The 23,167-nt window shown below is 42.6% G+C and overlaps 1 protein-coding gene across 1 annotated transcript in view; it reads left to right on the top strand.

The window, feature by feature from the left end:
• The window catches only part of LOC141467352 (contactin-4), a 252,592-nt gene that overhangs the window by 128,288 nt on the left and 101,137 nt on the right, over positions 1 to 23,167 (top strand). The window contains exon 5 of the mRNA XM_074151834.1: positions 20,315 to 20,410. Coding sequence (XP_074007935.1) covers positions 20,315 to 20,410 — 96 coding nt within the window. The remainder of the gene's footprint in view (positions 1 to 20,314; positions 20,411 to 23,167) is intronic.

Genomic DNA, 23,167 nt, shown 5'->3' with positions numbered 1-23,167 from the left:
TGAATGGAATATCCTAAACCCCTGTATGGAGAGGACTCTTTCTAGCCACTGGAGAGGTCTCTTAAGCCCGTTTGTCCTCGGTTGCTCTTTCAGGGTTTTTTCCCTTTTATCAAATTATTTTCCTTGAAATTCCACTCCTGTCTGGCCCCTGGACAGCACGTGGAGTCTCTGACCCAGCTCCAGCGCTTCAGCTCAGTCTCTTACACCCCACTGTGTTACATGTTCTGATTTAAGTGTGGAAAACCATTTGGTGAGAGGCTCAGGACCGCGCTGTTCAACCTGTCTGTAGCGTCCCCCTTCGCCCCAGCAATCCCTTATTTTCCAGCCTGATCAGTGTGTTGTGTGATCTTTGTGTTACCTCATTTTTATTTCTGAGGAAAGTTATTGCTGGGTCTTTTGAGACTAATGTCTGGGGGTTTGAGCTTCATTTTCTCCTCTTAAGGGTTAAATTCTGAATCCTGGGGCATCATTAATATATGTTCGTTCGTTCTTCAAGGGCTGTGTTATTCTTCTCTAGCGTTTTCACTGAAGATTAAACTGCGATCCAGCTATTCAACCTCCTGCAGAGGTCAGAGAGGGTCAGCAATTTAATCCTTGAAATATGTATTTAGGTTACAAACTCATTACGATAAAAGTGCTAATATTTTCCCCCAATACTTGCTTTGTGATATATAATTTACATTTCAAATTTGTTCTTTCTCTGTCTTTTTTTTCCCTTTTTTTTTTTTTTTTTGTTGCAACGTTAGTTGTTTCTGAAATTGAACCTGTTTTTGGAAAGTAAGGAATCTGCTGTGCCACAGTTACAGAATATGGGTTAGTGATACCCTAAACCCTGCACTTATGGAAATATAGTCTCTCGCAAAATAATTAAAAAAAAAAAGCTTTAAACTCTGAGTATGGATTCGAATAATGGCTTTTCCAAAATGATGTACGAAAGCATAGCTGAACTAGGTAAAATTATGTGCTTTTTATTTTAGGGGACAGGCCTTAGCTCGACAATTTATTCACTGTACTGTAGTTTCTGTTCGGAAATAACACCGAAATCAATAAGAAGTTATGCCTGGAGAGTGGTGCAGTTCTGATGCTGCACTTTAGAGATGTTCCCACCCATTCAGACGTACGATTAAAGCTGTTTACTGTGGCCCGGATCCTGCTTCTGCTTAAGTCGAAGATAAAACTTGTATTGATTTTTAGTGGCACCAGAGTTGGACCGTACCCCTTGGAAAGTGATGAATTTGCAAGTCGTTCCGCCTGCTCAGCTCCTGCTGTCTTTGGCAGGACTGGGAGGTGCCTGGCAGGGGAGCAGGACAGCTCGGTGTGGACCTGTACGCCAGGACCAGGACACGCTTTTCATCAGCATCCTTGCCAAATTATCCCTACTGACTGTGAAATAATGTACAAAATGGAACATTAGTGCATGCAGGTGCTGAAAGTTGCATTTCTACCCCGAAGCTGAGTCCTGAGAAAGGCTTCAAGAGCTTGTCCATCCCCAGTGTGAGGCGGCATCGATGTCCTTTGTTAAAGAAGCTTGCCAGCCTGTTCTGCACAACATTTGCAGACCCTTCCCTGGAGGTCTATACGTTAAGATTTAGTTCCACTTATTTTGTTGGCCTCTGCTAGCATTAATCATACTTGTTAGCAGCTACTGCTGATCATCTGGACTATGCTTGTACTCCACACCCTGTGCAGGTAGTGGCCCAAAAGCTTTCAAATCTATTCCTCCTCGCCTTCTGTTGGCTATCGAGTGTGGTAGATGTTCAAAGGATGGTGCTTTTGGGCAGCTGAGTCCCGATGGCTTCCCACTAGAAATGTCTTTGCAAAAACCCCCAGTCTATTGCCACGTGCGGGTCACCATGGAGAGGGGTGGCTTTCACGTGACGTGGGGCTTGTCTACTGGCTTTGGGTTTGCTCTTGCTTAACTAAAGGCTGGTAAATGAAGAAATGGGCCAACGTCCAACCTGTTCAAAATGAGCAACGCTGGGAGAACTGGGTTCAGGAATAAAAAGGCTAAGTAAGTTTTCCCCTTCTGTTCGTAATTCTTTACTAAGTGATGTCCAGGTCTATTCTTTTACAATCCCGTTGGCAGGGTGGGATGAGCGAGATGGGACTCTGCCCAGCAAAGAGAACAGCAATTATTATGTTATTTATGAGCACCTATAGAATAACATTTCTAATTAGAGTTTAACTTTGATATTTATTTTACCTTGCTGAGGCCGCAGTTTGTTTTTTACCGCCAAAGCTTTGGAGCCAGACATTTTTGCACAGCTCCAGGAGCAGCGCGGAGGGTCAGTCCCGACACCCCTGTGACCCCGTCCCGGCGTCTTCAGGCTGTGTCTGCTCCGTCGCCGCCTCCCCCTGCGGCAGCTAATGCATCCCCGGGCCGGGGCCACGGCTTCGCTCTGCTCTCCCGGCAGATGACCCCTCTATCCCTCCGTGGAGCCATCCCCGATGCTGGGAGATGAAATATCCTTTCCCTGCTGTGATAACTAGACTCAATTTGGCCCTAAACTCCCCAGTGGGATGTGCGGTTTAACCTGAAAATACACAAAGACAGCGTTACCTGCAGTAATGCTGGTTTAAAAACAAGCCCTGCGGAGAGTGGGTGAGTAGCCGGGCAGAAGTTGTTGCCTTTCTCATCAGTGCTGATGGTTGTCGCATGCGGTTGATTTTGAAATGAGTGTCCAAAGAGGAAAATCAAGTTCAAATCAGTGCAGTTTTTCAGTCGTGCCATTGTTTTGCTCCCCCGTCATTATAAAAACTGCTTAAAAGTGATGTCTGTGAAACATGAGCTGGTAGAGAGATGAGATCTGCTTTTTACGGGTTTTTAGCGTTTTCCATGTTGTCTCACCTGCACACTGGGAGGCTGGTTGATGTCCTTCCTCCTGCTTTGCCCAGAGATGCTTCTCTGAAATAGGTGCCTTTCTGACCCATAGCAATTTTCTATGAAGGAATTTCCTTCAAATCTGTAATTTAATAGGTCCATGCTAATGCTATGGGTATTTTCTGCAGTGGGCAAAAACGATACTGAGATGTCCAGGGGGCTGAGGTACCAATTTTTAGAACAGAACTGAGACTCCAGGAGAGGGGGAAAGCTGGGGAGGAACTCTTTGTCAAGGAGTGGAGCCATAGGATGAGTTTTAAACTGAAAGAGGGGAGATTGAGATGAGATGTGGGGAAGAAATTCTTTGCTGTGAGGGTGGTGAGAGCCTGGCCCAGGTTGCCCAGAGAAGCTGTGGCTGCCCCATCCCTAGAGGGGTTCAAGGCCAGGTTGGAGGGGGCTTGGAGCAACCTGGTCTGGTGGGAGGTGTCCCTGCCCAGGGCAGGGGGTGGGACTGGATGGTCTTTAAGGTCCCTTCCAACCCAAACCATTCTATGGTGGTGGGGTCGAAGAGGAGGTGTCCTCAGAGGATGCTGGAGCAGCAGTGGCAAAGATTCACGTAGCTGCCCTGGGGAGCCCCGGGCTGTGGGCAGGTGAGATGAGAAGGAAAGGGAAAGGTCTCCTCCTCCTGCATATGGCCCCGGTTGAGTGAAATGGCTGATTTTGTGAATGGAATTTAGCCTGAACTGTTTTTCTGTGTTTGAAGATTAAACCATGCCTGGAGGTAGGCTCCCCTCCACCCCTAACTGGGGCAGCAGCCTCACACTCACCTTTTGTACATTTTCCATTGGATTGTTCATTTATAGAAACTCCTAACTTTCTTCTTCAGTACCACGAACATACTCCTAACTGCCGGGAATCACACTGTTGTTTCGGAAAACTGTTTCCCCACACACACACTTTATGAAAGGAATTTGTTTTACAGAAGTGTTTTTGTGAAAATAATTGTTACGCGTGGATTAGCAGGTAGGACTCAGCGCTGCGCAGTGCAAATGGTAGCAGAAAATACAGTAATAATGCAGTTGTAATGAGAATACTTTGGGGCTTTGACCTGCCATCCCAAAATAATTTCACTGCGATGGTAGAAAAAGAAAATTACTCCCAACATTATACTGAGCAGTATTTTTTTTTTTCAATATTCCCATTGCTGGAATGATTCCTGTTATATCTCCTACCCGAGCAAATCCCATAATTTTTGCTATTAGTTGCTAAGAAACAAATTATAATTGCTGCTCAAATTCTTTACTCTTGCACCCTCTTACTGCCCTGAAGTGCATTCGTTTTCTTTTTTGGAGATTAACTGATCAATGAAGTAATTCTTTCAAGAACAATTAATAATGAAAACACTTTCAGCAAACCGCCGCAGCGTCTGCCTTGTCTCACCTAAACAAACAAGCGCGGCAACAATCGCACTGATTGATCAACGAAGCCGCCCGCTGCCGCTCGCCTGAATGAGGCATTCGCCACACAAATTAAATCATTTCCGCAGTGATTACTAACGTCTGAGCCTTGAGAAAAGATGATGTGTTTTAAACCTCCTGGAAATTAAGGAGAACGGAGGGTTTGGGGTGGTTTTTTTCCGGGGTTGGACTGCAGCTGGGGCGGCGGGTGCGCGCGGCTCTGCTCATCCCTTGGCAGCCCGGCGGTGGCCTGTGCTCATCCTCTTCATAAAGTTTATTTTTTCAAGGTTTTTCTGCTTGTGGAGGGCAGAAACCCAGTTCGGCATGTTTTCCTGGCTCCTTCCTTTTCCTGGTTCACGCAGCAGCAGGACATACGTATCTCTGCTCCAAGAATAGTTTTCACCCAGATACTGAAATATCACACTCAGCTATTTCTTGCTGAGATGCCCTTTCTGCTTCTTCGGAGCCTGGACTTCAAATTTGCAGCTTTTCCCATAGATTAATTTACTTTTTTCAGCCATTTTTATCAACACACTGCCTCCCATGGGTATGGTCACTATTCAGAGTTAACACCCCCAGTTAAAAACTGGAGTTTGCTTACACCCAGGGCCCACAAATCTACCTTAAATCATTTAATTTTCTTAAGTTTTTCTTAAATCTTCGGGAAGTGGTTTTCTTTACATGGCCGGCTTTCCCATACACACCCCAAAATCTCTTTTGCTGTCCCATTTTTTCCCTTTGAAGCCTTTTGGAGCCTCTGGTTTCATTGTGGTGCCAGGAGGGGCTCTGTGGCAGCGAGGAATGATGCTGCAGAGGGTCTGCCTCTGCTTCTTCCCCAGCTCAGTTTCCAGGGAGACTAGAAATCTCACTGTAACATTTCCCAGATGTACAAGACACATTTTGAATTCTAGGGCCAGGAAATCTGTTTTGGTTACAGATTCTCAGGTAAGAGAGGTTTCCTAAACTTTTCATTTTTCCTAAAGGAACGGTTGTTTTGTAGCTCCTGAAACTCTGCACATAAAGCATTATTTTGGAGTTTGCACGTCCACTGCCAGAGGCTCCATCTCCCCAGCTTTCTCCAGTCCCACCGAAGAGGCTGAGACATGCATCCCTGTTTTCCTCCAAGCACCACAATGCACATGAAGCTCTCGGGCCACAGCTCATGAGCAGGGCACATGCTATTTGTGGGGTCTCCATCTCTTTAAAGTTATAAGGTTAAAATTGTGTAGGCCATCAGATAAGATTTGGGGCTAATTATGACAAATTTGGCTCAAGAGTGTCGTTTCCTGTATGCACGTAAAGTCCCTGATTCCTCCTCCAGTGTCCTTTAAAGGAAAAATACCATTTATATCGGTAAAAAGCCTGATGGTCTTGCCCAAAATCAGACACTCCCAGTGCTTGTGCCCCCAGGAGCGGGTTTGATGGGATGCAGGGTGTGTTCTTAACAAGGGAACCAGCACATTTATTTGACCTTTTTCTGCATGCACACGTTTCCCCGTGTTTCTCTCCTTTGCTGAAACCCTAACTCAGCTGTGCAGAGTGCGGTCGTCGGTGTTAGAGACCCAACTCCCAACCTCGGCACCTTCGCCACGCAGTCTCCCATGGGCGGAAAACTAGGCTAAGCCTCACGTAAGCTGCTCTTTATTCCTTTTTTTCCATTTTTTTTTTTTTTTTTTGATGAATTGGACCAACAGGGAGTATGCAGCAGAGGATAGATCTGTAACCTACTTTACTTTCACCTCTGATAGAAGGACCCTTAACTTAGAACAGGAACACAGGATTTATACCTGCTTTGTTTCCACCCAAGGGTTATAAAGAAGATGACTACCATTATTACTTAAAGCAGTGGCAGGACATTTGTAAATAATCAGCGCACCTTCTCTCAAAGCTGGTAATCTTGTAAGGCTGCAGTGTTGTTTAGGAAGTGTATTTCAGTTTATATCATGCAGAAATAGTGATATAAAGTGAGAGCAGGGAGGTGTCAGAGGGCTGTGGCCGGGAGCTGCTGAGCTGGGCAGGAGCTGCCGCCAGCCTCTGAGCATCACTGAAAATCACAGGTCGGTCACAGCGCCACAGTTCCTTTGGTGGCTTAGAAATTTAGGGAACAGCAAGGCACAGGCTTGGCAGTTTTTTTCCTGGCTCTCTCCATAATTATTAATTTTGCCTTTAATATGTAAAATAACATATATTCAAAATACTTTTTTTTTTTTAAATATCTAGGGGCTGGATCTTTTAAGAAGTAAATGCAGAGGTAGGCATTTGTTCAATATGTTTGCTTTAAAATGAATACTTAGATTTGGTCGCAGTGTGCCAAGGTCCAATAATGTAAGCTTCCCTTGAAAAAAAGCTCTGCTGTGATGAGAAACTCTTCCCAGTCTTGAGAAAATTATCTTTGTGCTAAATGGTGTCAGGGTGCCATGGAAAACTCTGACTGGACCTGGAAGGAAATAAAAAGAGAGTTTTCTCGTTTCCTCTGATGTTCTGAATGAAGCAGTAAGTATTCAGGTTCTGAGCCCAGGTTTTTGGGACGATTTCACTTTGAAATGGAGTAGATCTCGCTGCTTTTGAAGATCTTCTCACCTCAGGCTTAATCAGTCACTTTGACATCTCACCTGTTAACTTAATACCACCCTTCTTTTTATATGCTCAGTGCCTTGGTCATAAAGAAAACGGTGGAAAGCTCCCACGGTGAGCTAAGGAGAGAGCAAGACTTTGCCTGTCTTTCCCTGCTTTCCCCATAGCCTCGTGCAGGATCTGATACTGTTCTAGTTATCAGAAAAATTTCCCGTTCTCTGTCTTACTCCTGAAGCCTTTCCACCTTAACCTGTATGACCAGTAAGGCAGTTCCCATTCATGGCCTGTTTGGCTGCTTACCACTAGATTATTAGAGGATCAGTGCACATCATCTGACATTTATCCCACTCTTTGAAGCCTAAAAATGAGAAAAGGAGCTGTGAATATTAGTGTGTCCTTAGTAGTAGTGTTAATGCTCTGGCTGTGACTGTGTTTATGGAATATTTTTCTGAGCGTTTTTTCTTAAAGCTGAGGATAGGAATAGTTGAATAGTGATGTAGATGGTATTAGAGTTTCATTTTCATCACTTCAGAATATAGCCCACCTTCACTGAGTACAGTCTTACCTCTGCAAATCACTGATGTCCACTTGGCTTACTCTGATGACAGGTAGAAGGTTGCATAAATAGAGGAAAATAAACTGCAAATTTAAATTATTATTTTGACAACAAATGAAATAGCCTGGAAATGTAAATGCCAATATAAAGTGGTATCATCGAGAGTGCAACGACCCTTCAGGGAACTCTGTTACTCAATGAGATTCAACCATACTTTATTGAAAAGACAAAATGAGATATGACCAACTGAAAACTCATAAATTTAAAAGAAATCTTTCCCTCTTGAGTAACAGATAATTATTAAGATTTAATGAGGACATTTCCTTCGAATGTTAATATTTTGAAATTCTGATTAAGAATCCCACAGAGACTTTGACAGCGATACAGCCATAAGCAGCTAGGGTAGAAGTACGCGGTGTCCCCAGGAGGTGTTCCTCGCTCGTGATTTCACATGCGCATCCGTGGTCGCCATGCTTTCATTGTGCAAGAATTAATTTGGGGCATCATTTCCGTAACAATCTCCACCTGCTTGCTCTCTCCATCACAGACATGAGAGGTACGTCAGGTCTGGGAACCGTTGGTGTCCAGGCGATACGTGATGAGCCTCAAACCACATCAACATCTGTGGTTCCAACTAAAGCTTCTTTTGATTCAAGTTCTTTCCCGTTACAAATATTCTTGAACATCTTGCTAAAACTGATCCTAGAGTGGCACAAATGTCTGAAGGGCTGTAAACATACGCTTTTGTGACATATTGTGATCACTTTTTCTGGTCTTTTAGGTGCAGTAGATAGAGAACAGGACAAGGAAACAGGAGGTCTGTGTTATTTTCTCTGTTGTTAGGATGCTGCTTGTAACACTTCTACTTTTGCCTCAAAATCCCCTCATCTGTCGAATGAAATAATGCTATTTACCCAGTTTGAAGAAATAATTATTATCCTTAGGTTGATCCTTACTGACTCTATATCAATGCAGATATAGAGTTGTCTTTAAGTGTGTGGAAAATAGCAGTTACAGGACCCCCTGGTCAAACACAGACTATACCCACAGGCCAGAGGTGGACTCTGTCCTTGTAAGAAAATTTCTGTTCTGGTTGATGAGATGTAAGGCCAGTGCAGAACAATTTTATCCCAGTGTCTGCTCTTTCATTGTTTTATTTTTTCTTTCCTAATTTCTTCCGGAAAGCGAAACCGGGGAGTCAGTGTTGGCATGCAAAGGACAGCGGCGCTTTAAATATGTTTGTCAAAAGTTGTCCCATGTTAGTTTTCCTGTCTGCAGCAAACGTGACTGCCATTTCATAATTCATTACAAGTGAGAGATGAACAGAGTGAAAAAATATCTCCTCTCTACGAGATGCTGCCTGGTATGATAATGTGAGTTTCCATAGACAAGCTGAACCACCAGAAACCCTCTGAGGACCAGCATCTCTGTGGGGTCTTTCATTCATGTTTCTGTCAAGCAAAGAGGAATTTTTTCTTTGAAACTTCCAGCTCAGCAAGCGTGTCACGTTATTTTATTTTATATTATTTGGGGTCTCTATTTGCACTCATTTAGCTGCACAAAGTAAGAAGGTGCGGCAGAGCTTGCTTCAGTGGGGTACACGTGAGGCATCTGCAATGTTAATGCTTAGCTATGAAGAGAGAGGGGGCTGTGAACATCTCATGCTGCCAGTAAAAATACCACTTTCTGCTATTGCAGAATCATCTGTGCTGGAAGAGAGTGTGCGAATAACACATTGTTTTGCTAGGAAAATATAAAAAAATTCTAGGAGTAAAATAACTTTGTTCGAGTCAACCCAAGGGGAAATGTCTGCCCAGATTTTCTGGATTAAAGTAATAAAATAAAATTTTTGGAGTCCTCAGCATTTTCTCTCAAGCAGAAGAGTTGCTTCAATATGAACGTTTGAAATATTTCCTGTAGAAAGAAAATAAATAGGTAGCTTTTATGAAATGGAACATAAAGTTGAGGAGGACTTTTTTATTTTCTTTTTTTTGATAATACTGTAGTAAAAAGTGATTTGATTGGGCAAGAGAGCAGTGGGTGCCTTGCAGGTATTGCTAAGAGCCCCTGTTTCCCAGTAAGATGAAGGCAGGCAAAAAAAGCACTGGGGTTGCCTTGTTGCCTGTTTGGAAGCAAGGATGGAATTCCCGGGAGGTGCTGAGGATATAGTGTGCCAGGAGGAGCCATCCCAGTTGGGGACAAGCAGCTTGGGCTCGGTGTGATGGAGGAAGGAGAAAGTGGTCCAAGCATGGCACAATGATCTGTGACTCCCACAGCTGCGTGTTTGCCAGCGGCATAGGTAACGCTCGAGGAAAGCTGTCCAAGTCCTTGGAATGCAAGGTAAAAGCCTGAGGAGGAATTTTAGCTGTGTGGGTAGACAAATCAGGCTGTCTTTGATAGATGGTGGGCAGAAAGATTTGGCAAGATTTAAACGTAGTCTCAATATGAGAACCCAGATAGAGATGTCAAAGTCCAAGATGATAGATAGGTCAGAGATGTGAGTGACAGGGAGGGCTTGGGAGGAGAACGAGATCATGGCTTGCATACCAACACACCAGCTTTCTCCTCTCCTAACCCAAGCCTGGCCATGGCAGCTCACTTCTGGCTCAGATGGGAGGAGCTGCCAGCCCTTCTCCCTGGCTGGAGGCAGCATCCCTCCTCCTCAGACATCTGGTTTGAATTCAAACCTGCGACTCCTCCAGCTACGCATCTTCTCTTATCCCGTAATTAGGTGCTGGAGCGGGTCCAGAGAAGAGCAACAAGGCTGGTGAGGGGTCTGGAGCACAAGTCTTATGAGGAGAGGCTGAGGGAACTAGGGTTATTCAGCCTGGAGAAAAGGAAACTGAGGGGAGACCTTATTGCTCTCTACAACTACCTGAAAGCAGGGTGTAGAGAGGCGGGGGTCGGTCTCTTCTCCCAAGTCACAGGCGACAGGACTAGAGGAAATGGCCTCAAGTTGTGCCAGGGGAGGTTTAGGCTGGATATTAGGAAAAATTTTTTCACTGAAAGGGTTATCAGACATTGGAATGGGCTGCCCAGGGAGGTGGTTGAGGCATCATCCCTGGAAGTGTTCAAAAGACAGGTTGACGTGGTGCTGGGAGACATGGTTTAGTGATGGTGTTGCATTTTGTTGTTTTGTGGGTGTTTATTTTTGTCAGTTAGGGTGATGGTTGGACAAGATGATCTTGAAGTTCCCTTCCAACCTAGAAGATTCTGTGATTCTGTAACTAAGTCGAGCCTTCAGAGCAAACCCCACCATGGAAGTCCTCCAGGTGTGGTGCAGATGCCCCCATGGCAAAGGCTTGTTGAGAATTTTTGCATCTTCTGAGAACAATTAAGTTCCTGTGCAGGAAAGATGAGGGAAAGGAAAGGTCTAGAAATCCAAGCTGGAGCTGACCACTTGGTAAAGATGGACAGACAGTACCTTGTTTAATGCCTACAGCAATAAAGTCCAAGCAAAAATATTTCCAGAGAGTCAGGGTATGGAAATGGCAAGATGTTTAACTCTAAAACTTCCTTTTTTTTTTTTTTTCCCCAGGGAAGTAGAAATCCCAATGAAATTTCTGTTCTAAAGGTCAAACTAGAAAGCTTTCATCCCCAGACTTGTAAACTATTTCTGAAATCGGTGACTCTCAAAATTATTCATTAGGACACCAGCTCTTAAACTAAAATTCTATTAAGCTGCATATCAAAGGGGGTTTTATTCCGAGTTGAGTAGCCGGTCTTGACACAACAGCAAGGACATGGGCAGAAGAACTTAATCTTTGTGTATTTGTGCAAGGGATGACATAAAACCCTGCTTTTAAAAAGCCAGGCATAGGTTTTATAGAGACAGTGTTTAGAGATATTAGAGCCATAAATATCAGGAGGCAAATGTTGTCAAGTGTTTCAAGAGCAAAAAGCTTTAATGCTTTTGTGGGTGCTAGTCATCAGTTAAAGTGCTTTCAGCCTGCCTTCATATAGACAGGTTAGGATTTCTTCAAACCAATGTCCTCTGAAATTGATTGAGATGCACTAGACTCTCATCTTCAAGACTATTTTATGGGCCAAATTAGCGTAGTTTATAGTCTACAGCCAGCGAAGTCATATTATTCCATGGGCAGCAATGCAAATGACTTCTGTCTCCATCTGGTTGTGTATTTTGTCCAGGATATGAAAGGATGCTCTGTTGTATGTGGAGAGTTATGCAAATCTGATGAAAACAATTTGGAAGAGGGCACACAAGCTATCTCATGGTAGAAGGTTCTTTATTCCATCTGAACCAGGAAGACTTGGCCAAACTCTCTGGTCGCCTTTTTTTTTTGTTCAACAAGGCACTGTTCAGAATACCTTCGAGTTAAGTCATGTGGCCTTTAATAATTAAAAGAAAATCCCAATGACTTTGATTCAAGGATTGCATATATCTTAAACATGATTCTAAATCTTAGATTGCTGGTACAATCTTAAAATTATAGAAGGGGTATGAGAAGGCAAACCCCATTATGCTCCATAAATCTCTTTAAGTCATGCTTGAAAATTGACTTTAGGTGTCTTGGCTGTTTCTATGTGCATAAGTGGATTGTGCCTTTCATGTATATGAAGAAGTAACTACCCCTTACCTTTACTTCCTATATTATATGTGTGCTTTGAAGGTCCTTTTATATATGTAGTAAAGGTTAATTCTTACCAAATTCATTTTTAACCATTTATGCATCTTTTATCCAAATTACAGCCAAGCCTCAAGGGTCAAATACGAAACCAAAGACCCCATGCAATTTATATGGGCTAAAAAAGCCCTTTTTTAAAAATCCTGATCAAAGGATTTGTTGATAATCCGACTGAAGTATTAGTAATGTGATCGAAGTAGTATTTTTAGTACAGTTATAGTGATGCTAAGGCTAGAGTGCATGGTATCCAGTTACTGCTAATTCCCAGTAATTAGACCATTGCAGTCGTGGCCACAGCCCAGCATGTGTGGGCACCATCTACCCTTTTCCCTTTCTGTGCTCCTCATGGATATGAGCTGGGTGATGTCAGCCTTCCCAGGAGGAGGCGCTTTGTCCTGGTTTCAGCTGGGAAAGAGTTAATTTTCTTTCTAGTGATTGCTGTGAAAGGAATGGCAATAATACCTGTTGGCTTTAGTTGTTGCTAAGCTTCCCGTAGAAGCATAGATAGAACGATGGGATGGCCAATGGAATATTCCATACCATAAACATCATGTAAATGGGAGTTAGCTGAGATCTCTGCTCAGGATGGTGCCAATCCACCACCCGGTTACAATTTCTTGTTTTTCCTTCAATCCCATCCATCCTCTATCAAGGTTCATTGAATAGCTCACTCTGTGGGATAAGCATCTACTTGAAGATATAGATAGACGTATAGATACAGGTGTTATGCTTTGATAGCTACTTGCGATTAACATCGATGCAGTAGAGCAATATCACTGATGTGTTACCAAATTTGCTTTACAGAAGTCTCTAGAGATAGACTTTAAGTAAAATATAGCAGCATAAAAGCCACTAACATTATTTTTTCCCTAAGCCTGAATATTAGTCATGTTTTCTCTTGGAAATTAAAATTCAGCTATGTATAAAGAAGTGATTGATGTGTGTATGTTTTCTTAGAATATAGTAAAAGGAGAAATAGTTTCATATCAGCTAAACAAGAATAATAGATAAAAATAGCATTGACACTGCTTTTCTAATAATTAGAAAAAAAGCCCTTAAATGTAACGACAAAGGGTTCACTGATGGCGTGTGAGTTTTTGACAGTGTGCCATTCAAGGCAACGTGCAGCGCTGCTTCCTTCTACGTGATAGAGTCACATAAATTGGCTTTCTAAAAGACATGCCGACAGCTGTCACCATCAATTTGAATCATTTACTAATCATGTAATCTTCTATAATGTTTTTGGGATTGTTTAATAGTTCTAAAATAGCCCTCTTGCATAGAGAGTTCTCTCTTAATTTCAGAACCAGTGCAACTATGGATTTTGGATTTTAAAAACATGCTACGCATTGAAAAAAACTGATTTATTTTTTTTTTAAAAAAGCAAAACATGGAAACTCTCCTCCAGCAAACAAAGGCAGGGAAAACAGAGCTTAGCTCTCATAAAAAATCGGGATCTTTCTGTCAAATCAGCAATGACCTGAGACTTGCAGGCTCCTGGGGGAAGGCGCCTTGTTTCGCTCTGGTTTCCAGGACGTGCCCAGTTCAGCAGCCGAGTTATTTCCATGTTGCAGCCAATAACAGGAACCAAGTGGGTCTTGTACAAACGCTGTAACCACTGAGCTTGGGCAGAGGTCTTAACAACAGAACAGTCAGCGGAGCTGTAAATGAGAAGGGATATAAATACAAAAAGCAGAGGTCAAATATTACACTGCCCTCCCCAGTGGAAACTTGCGGGAAAATGAGCTGATATGGTCCTGCTTGTTTATACTTCCATGTTATCTGTGAAATATTTATTTTACAGAGCAAAATTTGGTTTCCAGGACTTATCTAGTGGCCGCTTAGAAAAAGAATTACCAATTTTCATAAATAAATGTACAAAGCCATGTAGGTCCTAATAAAGAATAAAAGACTACAGTTCTTTTGTTTTGCTTATAATTGAATCTTCTTCTATAAAGACTGATTTTGTTGTGTGTAAAACTTGGGGAAATTTTTCATTACTCAAAGTTGGATAATTGTAACTGTGAAAAGCCATATGTTTTTGATTAAAATTTCCATATGCCATTTACGGATACAAGCTACCCAGTCCTAAGGGGCTTTGGATTGTTCCAGATTGTTTAAGCTTTTATTGAACCACATTTAGGATGTTGGAAGGAGGTCGTTCAGTGCAATACCCTACCCACGCTGAAAAGCTGATGGGACTGACAGCAGCTGCCGGCACCTTCTGGGCTTCTGAGCGTTTTTTGAGGAATAAGCATCTCCATCAGACTGGCATCACTTACCGGCACCTGCGAAGTTGTGTCACTAAAAGTTAAGGCAGAGTTTTAATGGAAAAAAATCTAGTAATGGGAGGAAAGACGTTCAAGTTCATATTAAAGGCTGGGTGTTAGTGTGCAGGTGCTAATAGCATATTGCACTCCAGTGCATTCCAGCACCAGATGTCAAGTTTTTGTGCAAATATTGGCTAATGAAGTCTCTTTTGAGACACACAGTTTAAGTACTCATCCTTAGAGATGTGCAAACTATGACTCAGAGAAGTTAAATGACTTTCCCAAAGTCATGCAATCGCTGGTACAGTGGTGTCAGGGGGAAAAATCAATGTATTTTTCACAGGTTAAATGCATACAGCTTTGTACTCACATGGGTCTGTTAAGTCTGATTTAGAATTGATAACTGTGGAGATGATGAAGTTTAAATGGCACCTTCACTCGTTCATTAAGTAAGGTCTGAGTAAGTGTTAATTGCAATAACCTGTCTGCATTCCTGTTACACCTCCCTGTTATATTCTCCTCTTTGCATTGAAAACATTACTAATCGTATCCTTGTGTGATACTGGAGTTACTGGAGCTTATACAGTATTTTTCTATTTTCAGTGGAGTCATTGGTTTAATATTGTGAGCTCCCAATAAGCTTTGGCAGGGCATTGACCTCCAGAACTGGAAAGCATTAATATTTTCTTCCTCAGTGGTTTCTCTTAATCAAAATTGATTTTCTAAATAGAGAATGTCCAAGTTAAATAGGGCAAAAACCTAATACGCAAGTGTATTTTTTTTTTTTTCTAACAGTCATGCAAATATCTGATCTTCATTATTTGAAAGCACACATTTAAAAGAAAAGCCTGATCTGTGCATTATTCAGTGGTGCAAGTGACCTAGGATTTTTCATGCAGACTTATGCTGCTTTGATTAGTTAGGGAAAGTTTACATCCTTCTTACATCTGCTCTCCCTTTTGATCCTATAAATAAAACAGTATTTTTTCATGGTCATATACTGCCTAGTGCCACAAATCCCTGAGTTGTTGAGTGGATCTATTTTCATCAAAAGCACATGCAGAGATCCTGGCTCCAGCAAGAAGCAGTTTCTATTCCTGTAACCAGTCCTCAATTCTGGTCATGTTTTCTTTGTTTCTTGTATAAATATTTTTATTGAAATTAAATCTCCTTTCTTTTTTGATCTGTGCACTGATGGATCACTGTAATCGAAGCAATTCACACCCTAAAAACTTTAATTAAGTCACAAAGATGCCTGCATGCTAAAACTTAATGAACTTATCACTTCCAGCCATGGTTTTGCTTTGTCTTGTTCTGCCCCTTCTGTTTACCAGTGCTCACTGCATTATGGCTGGCGTTTAACTGTAAACTCTTTAAATTACGAGGTCTTTTATTTCTCTATAACAAGGTGCTTAGTATCTATGGGGTACTTAATAATTAATCCTAATGTGATTATTTTCAGATTTCTTACATACTATGTTGCCAGATCCCAGGAAGCAAACCTGTGGGACTCTCAGGTCTGTTGGTGGGCATTGGGCTACCAGACCACCACACTGGCTTCCAGACCTCCTCTTCCTCCCCACTATTTCATGCACCTGGGGACTGGATGGGTGCAGTGCCCTGTTTGTCACAGTCCATATTTTCTGCCAGTTTGTCCCTAACTGAACCTGGCTGCTTAAGTGTGATTAAAGCACAGTGTTTGTACACATTTTACAAAGGTGGTCTTGATCTCCAGGCATCAAGGATGCTGAACCCACTGCTCTCTGTCATTTTTTATTCCAGCAGCAGATCATTGTCGCTCATAATAAGTGTAATTTCTCATCTTCGTTTCCATGACTTCAGCTTTGTACCCCTGGGTTTTATTAACGTCCTCCATTGAGTTAGCAACCACTTCAAGAGATGGCATTGTCTCCTCGTGATGGTGCTTCTGGATGGAAACCAGAAACATCTCACTCCTGTTGGTGAAAGTAGTGACCTGTTCGAGGCTTTCGCTGCCTCCCTCTCAAATTGTTTTCTTTTCTTTTAATCTACATCCTCAACTGTTTTTCAAGAAACAGTGGGGTTTTTGTTGTGTTGGTTTTGTTTCAAAATAGGGGCGAAAGTACTTGTGTTGGGAGTCAGTGATTTCATTGACGGTGTACGCAGGAGAAATGGATAAACAGTAAAGTGTGGAAGAATATCACAAGAAGGAGTAGGAAGCAAACAATTTTTTAAAAAAGTAAAATATGAAGCAGTGAGAAAAACATGAGTAGAAGCCAGCCCTGTAGCAGCTCACGCTGAATAGATGTGCTGTGTCATGGCGGGGCATGTATTCAGGTGCGATTTCCAGAGAGAGCTGGTGTTGAGGGAAACACAAAAGTATGATGGTCCTGCTTCAGACCTTCTTCCAAACAGTAAGTATGCCGAGAAATAATTGGGCTTGCTGGCTCAATAAGTCTTCTGGCAGTTTTGTGCGTTTGTTGGGGTTTTTTTGGCAAATAAGAATAAAAATCTCATTTGGTAGCCAGCGTCATTGGGCTTGGGGGCAAGGCAAAGTGGAACCGGATGCTGTCAACAGGGGAGACACACGCAGCCAAACCATTTATGCTGTAATTCAGAGTCATTCTGTAGCCGTGAGGGTTCTTTTTTTCTTCTTCTTTTGCTGTCCTATTGATTTTTAATGTCGAAAGTATAGATAATAATTTCTTACCTACTCTCCGGGCAGGGGTAGAGAGGCACTAGACAGCTCTGTTTCCCTTGGAGGCAGATAACAAAGGTGGGGAAAGAAGTGTTAGAGTTCTGCATCTGCATTAAAGCTTCCTGCGGGGTGGTTTTCACCAGGTGTGTTTAACTTCTGTTTAGCAAGGGTCTTACCCCCATGGATGGGGAATTGAGCAGTACAACATTTCAGTGCAATATTCTGTGCCCATTTGGGCAGGAGTTTGCCCGAAAAGGTTTTTGTCCACTTTGCACAGCATGGGAGAGCCGAGGAGAGCCTCTTGAGTCTGCACACCACTAATCTGGATGCTTTGTAACCGTTCAACAGCACTAATATCGCTCCTAATTTCTTGGGAAAGATTGCAAAGTGGTGGTTAAATGGAGTTTCTTATTAATGAAATCTTAATGATATTAGTGTTAATTCAAGTTACTATTTAGGTATTGCAAAAATAAATTTGAAGCGTGGATTTCGCAATGCACGAGCATAATCAGCCTAATCAGTTTGATGAGACATTAGCCTTTCTTATAATTGCCTTAATCTTTTTAGTTTACTTGGAGCTAGATCTTAAGCACATGCATGAGGTTTTTCAGAAATGACAGTTGACTTTCAAAGCTTGATAGTTTGCACTATGAGCGATAGTGACAAATGCTCTGTTTTGTTTGCTGCCTCTGATTGATTTTAACCATTCTTCCATCATTTTCTAGTTGTCCGTCCAAGCAGAAACTCCTTTTCTGGGTAGCAATCCTTTTCTTGTCATAAATACATAGATAGCAATCTGTTTTGTCAACAAACAGGGTTATTTATTCCTTGAAAAAGAAAAAAAAAAAGTTAGAGGCCTAGATTTGCATTTAAACTATTGAGTCATGCACTTTCCCTCCATCCTGTCATAATCGAGAGCTGCTGGGTCACCAGGCAGGTGGCTGTTTCTTAGGATTGGTAATGAGAGACCGTTCCCATTCCCTCCCCTGTGATTAACCAAAGAATTCCCTAGAGCACTGTCTAAGTAGGCTTAAACACGGAGGCTCAGAGCTGACACAATTTTTCCTTCCCGTGTTCCAAAGCAGACCTGCTTATGGCTTTTTTTAGGATTCAGACCTGAAAAGTGACTTCTGTATAATCTCTAAAATGCGTTGTGAGTGTATGTATATGCATATGGCATAATGCATTATTTCTGTCAACATAGAGGAAGGTATAAATAGCTAGAGATATGAAGAATCTTCCATTATATGTAATTTGAGACTCTTACAAATACTTCTGCAATTTTTTTCTACTGCGTCTGTATGTGTGTATATACATGTATGTAAAGCATCTGCTTTGGTGATTGGGACTTGTTTTGCTTTTACTTTGCTTTTTTCATTTATTGGAAAATAATACGCATGTAAAAATGTTTCCTAATACCACATTTATTCCTCCAGGCAGCATTTTGGTTTTAGGCTATTATTCCTTATGCAACTGTCCTCGGGGAGGATGAGATCCGATTTCGTGCCTGTATGCAGTCAAAGTACATTTAAATCCGTGGGGCTGGCAGGTGGCCAGAGGGATGTAATAGTGCTTCCCGAAAAGTGCCATTCCACCTTTTTTATAGAACTTCGGACAGAAAAATTATATCTCTCTATTTTTATTGATAATGGCTTTTCTTCTGTTTTCCTTCTGTCTATTTTCCTAGGCCAAAAAAAGAGATAGAAGGACAAAGAAAATCGCCCTCCTCAAAGTTGTAGACTCAGACTATGACTTGAGGCTGGGAAATGCCACGCTTTATCCTCTCCCTCTACCTACAGAGTCTGAACAAACAGCTCACACTGGTGAACCTGCTGTTAAATCGATACCCAGGTTAAATTTGGACCGGTTTTAAACTCAGGTGTAGTTCTGAACCTCCTGTGTGAGCCTGTTTTGCCCAAAGGGTGTGATAATGCCACGGCCCCGGCACCGCCTGGGTTCGGTGTCACTTCTGTCCCTGGGCCTGGGCAGGAGAAGGATGGGAGGGTGGCTGGTTTGGACTGGTTTTGTATTCACAAATAATTCACTGCAGTGCAGCAGGCTTTTTAAGTCCCCACAATATTTATCCACTAAAATGCAAATGGAAAAACTGAAATAATACAATAATAAGATCTCAGGAATGATGTAACGTAGAACGCAAGGGTATGGCAGGACTGGGCTGGAAATCTCACAGCGACTACTAGAACTGTCACAAATTGCCACTCGCTACTTCCACTGGAGCGGAATCTCCTTTTGCCTGGATTTTGTCCTGAATTCGGCTTTAGCAGGAAGGATCCGTGAAGAAGGTTTCTAAAATGAAGCAGTGGCTTTTTCTGATTTTATTTCTTTAATTTTATTTAAGTATGCATGCCAGTGCTTCCAGAAAACATTTTCAAGAGAGGATAAAAATCAAGGCTTAATTTTTCATCCTTGTAACCTTATAATGATGTTCCTACTAGTTCCTGCTGTTAAATATTTATCACCTGCGTGTTTTCTCTGGTTCCCAACTGCACTGACAACAGGTTTGTAATCACCAAACCGCAGCTCAGCTACGCTGAAAGCAAAGAAATGAGAATTGAAATACAAGGGACTGATAAAGAGAAAAGGCTACCGAAGTGATTGAGCGTATTAGTGCTCCTGTGCCGCAGCCGATGGTGCTGATCAATACCTGGTGCCACCACTCGGCTCTCAGAGTCACCTCCTCACTTAACAGCAAGTTTCTTGAATTCAGTGTGCAAGGAGAGACAAGAGGGAGTTGTGGGTTTTTTTGTAGCTCGTGGCCTCTGAAGGAGAGGAAAAGGAGAGAGGTGGAAGGAGGAATTTAATTTAATTAAAGTACTGTGTGGCTATGTACAACTATTCCAAGAGACTTCCTTATGGGAAGGGAAGGCTTTCTACGCGTCGTTGCAAGGGCATCAGTAACAAGTCTCCTAAGGGGAAACAGAGCTGGCTTATAGCATAATTGAAAGTAGTGATTATTTAAGGCAGTAATTCTTCATAAATACATAAAATAAAACTAGCAGCACTGCAGGCTGCTGGAGTTTTCTCTAGGCATTTTGTGTTCCCTGGGTAAATCAGCACCTTTCCGTCCTTACCAACCTTGCAGCCTGTGGAGGTTTTTTGCTACTTCTGATGGTTGGAGCCACAGCAGCCTCCCCGTGTCCCACGTTCCACCCAGGTCCCACCAACCCACCTTCCAAGGTGATGTTTACTTTGTTTCTCTGTCACATAGCGAAGTCCTAATGAACCTTCTGTCCTTCTCATGAGGAAAAAAAACATTAAACTCCCTTTAATGGAGTTCTTTCTCTCTTGGCAGATCTTGAGAACTTCAAAACCAGAACGAGAAGCACGGTGTCCGTCCGCCAGGGCCAGGGGATGGTGCTGCTGTGTGGACCACCGCCGCATTCTGGAGGTAAAGCCATTTCCTTCTCTTGCTTTCAGCACTCAGCAGCAATTTTGCAACGTTTTCGTTCTCAGGTTATGTTTCAGGAAGTTTAAAATGTCACACCTTAAAGAAGGCTGTGGTAGTGTTGGTCTGACTGAATGGGTCATGCTGGGTTGGCCCTATTGACCAAACGCACTGGGAGATCTCCAGTTGGGTGTAAATGCAGAGAAAGAGCCTAGTTTTGCTGCATACAAATATGCACTTAAGAGATGAACTGATGCAAACTAAAGCAACTTGTGCATATATAGAAGACTTGGCCAAGATCTTGTGCAACTTTTGGAAGCATTTCTGTATGTGGCCTGGCGGTATCTTCTGCAAAAATGTTGAAGATTGCTGACAGAGCCACTTTTGTGCATCGTCTTTTCTTTATTATTATTTTTTTTCAAACACTCATTGATCCATTAGCAATTGTCCAGGTCTCATATGGGGATTTATTTCTGGAATGGCAAAACATATTCTTCCTACTGGTTTTATGGGAGGGAGAAGGAGAGGAGGAAATAACATGCCAGCAAGTTACGTAGGGATGCTGAAGGCACCACTGTGTTCTCTGCTGGGCTTCACACCTACACCTGGTTTTCTGGAAACCATAATCTGAAGGTCCAGGCAGAATGATGGAGAGACTCTGCTACTGAAAGTCCCTGAAGGTTTGCTACTGTGTGCGCTATTGGTTTTGTCTGGTGATGCATTTAAATCCATTGTTATTACAGAGACAGGTACTAATTGTAACTTGGGGCTCAATGAGTGTCCAGAAATACAGACTGTGCAGAAAAGGACTTGGGACTGTCAAGAGAAGACAGGTTTAGTATCTCTGACACCTCAGAAAGGGGCAGATTTTTGACTTTCATGGAGAAATGGAAAAGCTGTAGTAGCAGACAGGCAAAAAAACCCACAATCTGTGCTGAGAATCATTAGCACAGCACACCCAGAGCAAGGAGGTCACCTCTCATGGACGTGAAGGGTATTTACAACCTTCTACTCTAAATTGTCTTAAGATTTTAAATACAGAAAAAGGACTGTATAAATATATGGAGAATCTGAAGAACACCACATGTTCTTGGAACACCAAAGTTTTTTGGTGTTCTCCTGATTTTCAATATGTTTCTTTATGTTACGAAGTAGTTAACGAGCAGATGAAAGGGAAGATGCTGCCCGTGCCTGCCCTGCGATGATCTCTTCTGGCAGGACATGGTACCTGCCGAAGGCCCTTCTCTGGGCAGAGCCAGCATCATCGACTCCTGTGCTCGTTTGAGGAGGTTTATGAGCAATTTGTATTAATGGCACTAAAAAAGCCAATGTTTTCTCAGTGGCAAAGGCAAAATTTGGTAGGGAAAAAGAACAGATTCAAAGCAGAGTTTACAAAGAGACAATTATAATAAATAATGTAGGAAGTACATTGGGGCAGTTTGCTTCAAAGAGGATGGTATAAATGTTTAGAAAATAGAAAGCAGTTCTTTCAATTTAGCACAAATTTGTTTTAAATGTGCCAGTCCTGCATGTTTTTGCTGGCTTCCTGAACGCATGTGTTGCACTGTTATATTTATATCCAAAAAAGTGTTAGAAAGGGAGTCAGTCAGTCATATCTTCTTGCTGGATGCTGTTTCAGGCATGGCCGTGTGTTGTGTCACTAACCACCACCATCAACAACCAGTCGTTGCGACTGGCTCTTCCATCAGGGGCACGTTCAGTACGTCACAACCAAGAGGTCATCTTTTATGCATCTGTGTCCCTTTTAAAGAAATTTGCAATCCTGCTTTGAAATCTGTCCATCCTCATCAGCGGGATGACGATTGCCTGGCGAGCCATTTGCCGTGAGGCTGCTCTTATTGCTCAGATCGGAGGAGACAAGCGCTTACAGAGCTTCTTCCACTTGGTCTGACCAGCTGGAGGGCAGACCGACGGGAAACCTTGCTTTTACGTACTGTGAGAAGGAACTATACAGCAAACATACCTTCCCACTTAATTTATTCAGCTAGGGCTTCTCTTACCTTCTGACTTCAGATGCTGGTTTTCCTTTTAGTTCAGAGTTATCATTGGAGTTTCAGTATCTCAGATTTCTGATGTTCATGACTTGAAGGTGGTTCTTGCACCTGTGGGATCGAGTTCACAAAATTAGTCGTTATCACAGCATCTAACTTTTGTGAGTGTGGCTCCTGTAGTGTATAACTATACCCCAAAATATGTCCCCTCTGGTCTGCGTCAAAGGAGCTTGCCACCTTGGCCCTTTCAGGTGGGTCTCATTGCCACATCTGATGAAGAAGCTACTAAAGCTAGATATTAAAAACCGCTGAAGGTGGGTTGTGGATCAGACATGAGCTCATTTGCAGACTGCAGCGCTGTGGGTGAAGCAGCAGTTTTAGCTTCATTTCCATAGCCAAAAAAAAAAGAGGAGGGGATATTTGGGACAAAAATGTTTCATGATCCTTAAACACCATTCATCTGAGTTTTTTGAACGTGAGACTGAAGAGCGATGCTCACCCTCATCCCGTCCCAAGCTAATTGTGCTACACAAAGGAGGATTTATCAATGGGCCAAGCTGAGGAAGGCAGGGGGTAGCTGGGTGCGGAGATGCTCCAAAGAGCCGAGCCCTGATTTTTTATGCCCTTTTCCAGTTAGAAGAATGAACAGACTGCCGTCTCCTCGAGGGACATGGGGTCTGCACGGACTACACAGAGACACGGCAGGAATCATGCACATTTGTCTTTGTCTCTTTAGCAAAGCTTCGCT

This window comes from Numenius arquata, chromosome 8, assembly GCF_964106895.1.
Source record: "Numenius arquata chromosome 8, bNumArq3.hap1.1, whole genome shotgun sequence".
NCBI lineage: Eukaryota > Metazoa > Chordata > Aves > Charadriiformes > Scolopacidae > Numenius > Numenius arquata.
Note: the sequence above shows the minus strand (reverse complement) of the source record. Positions and strands in the feature narration are given on the sequence as shown.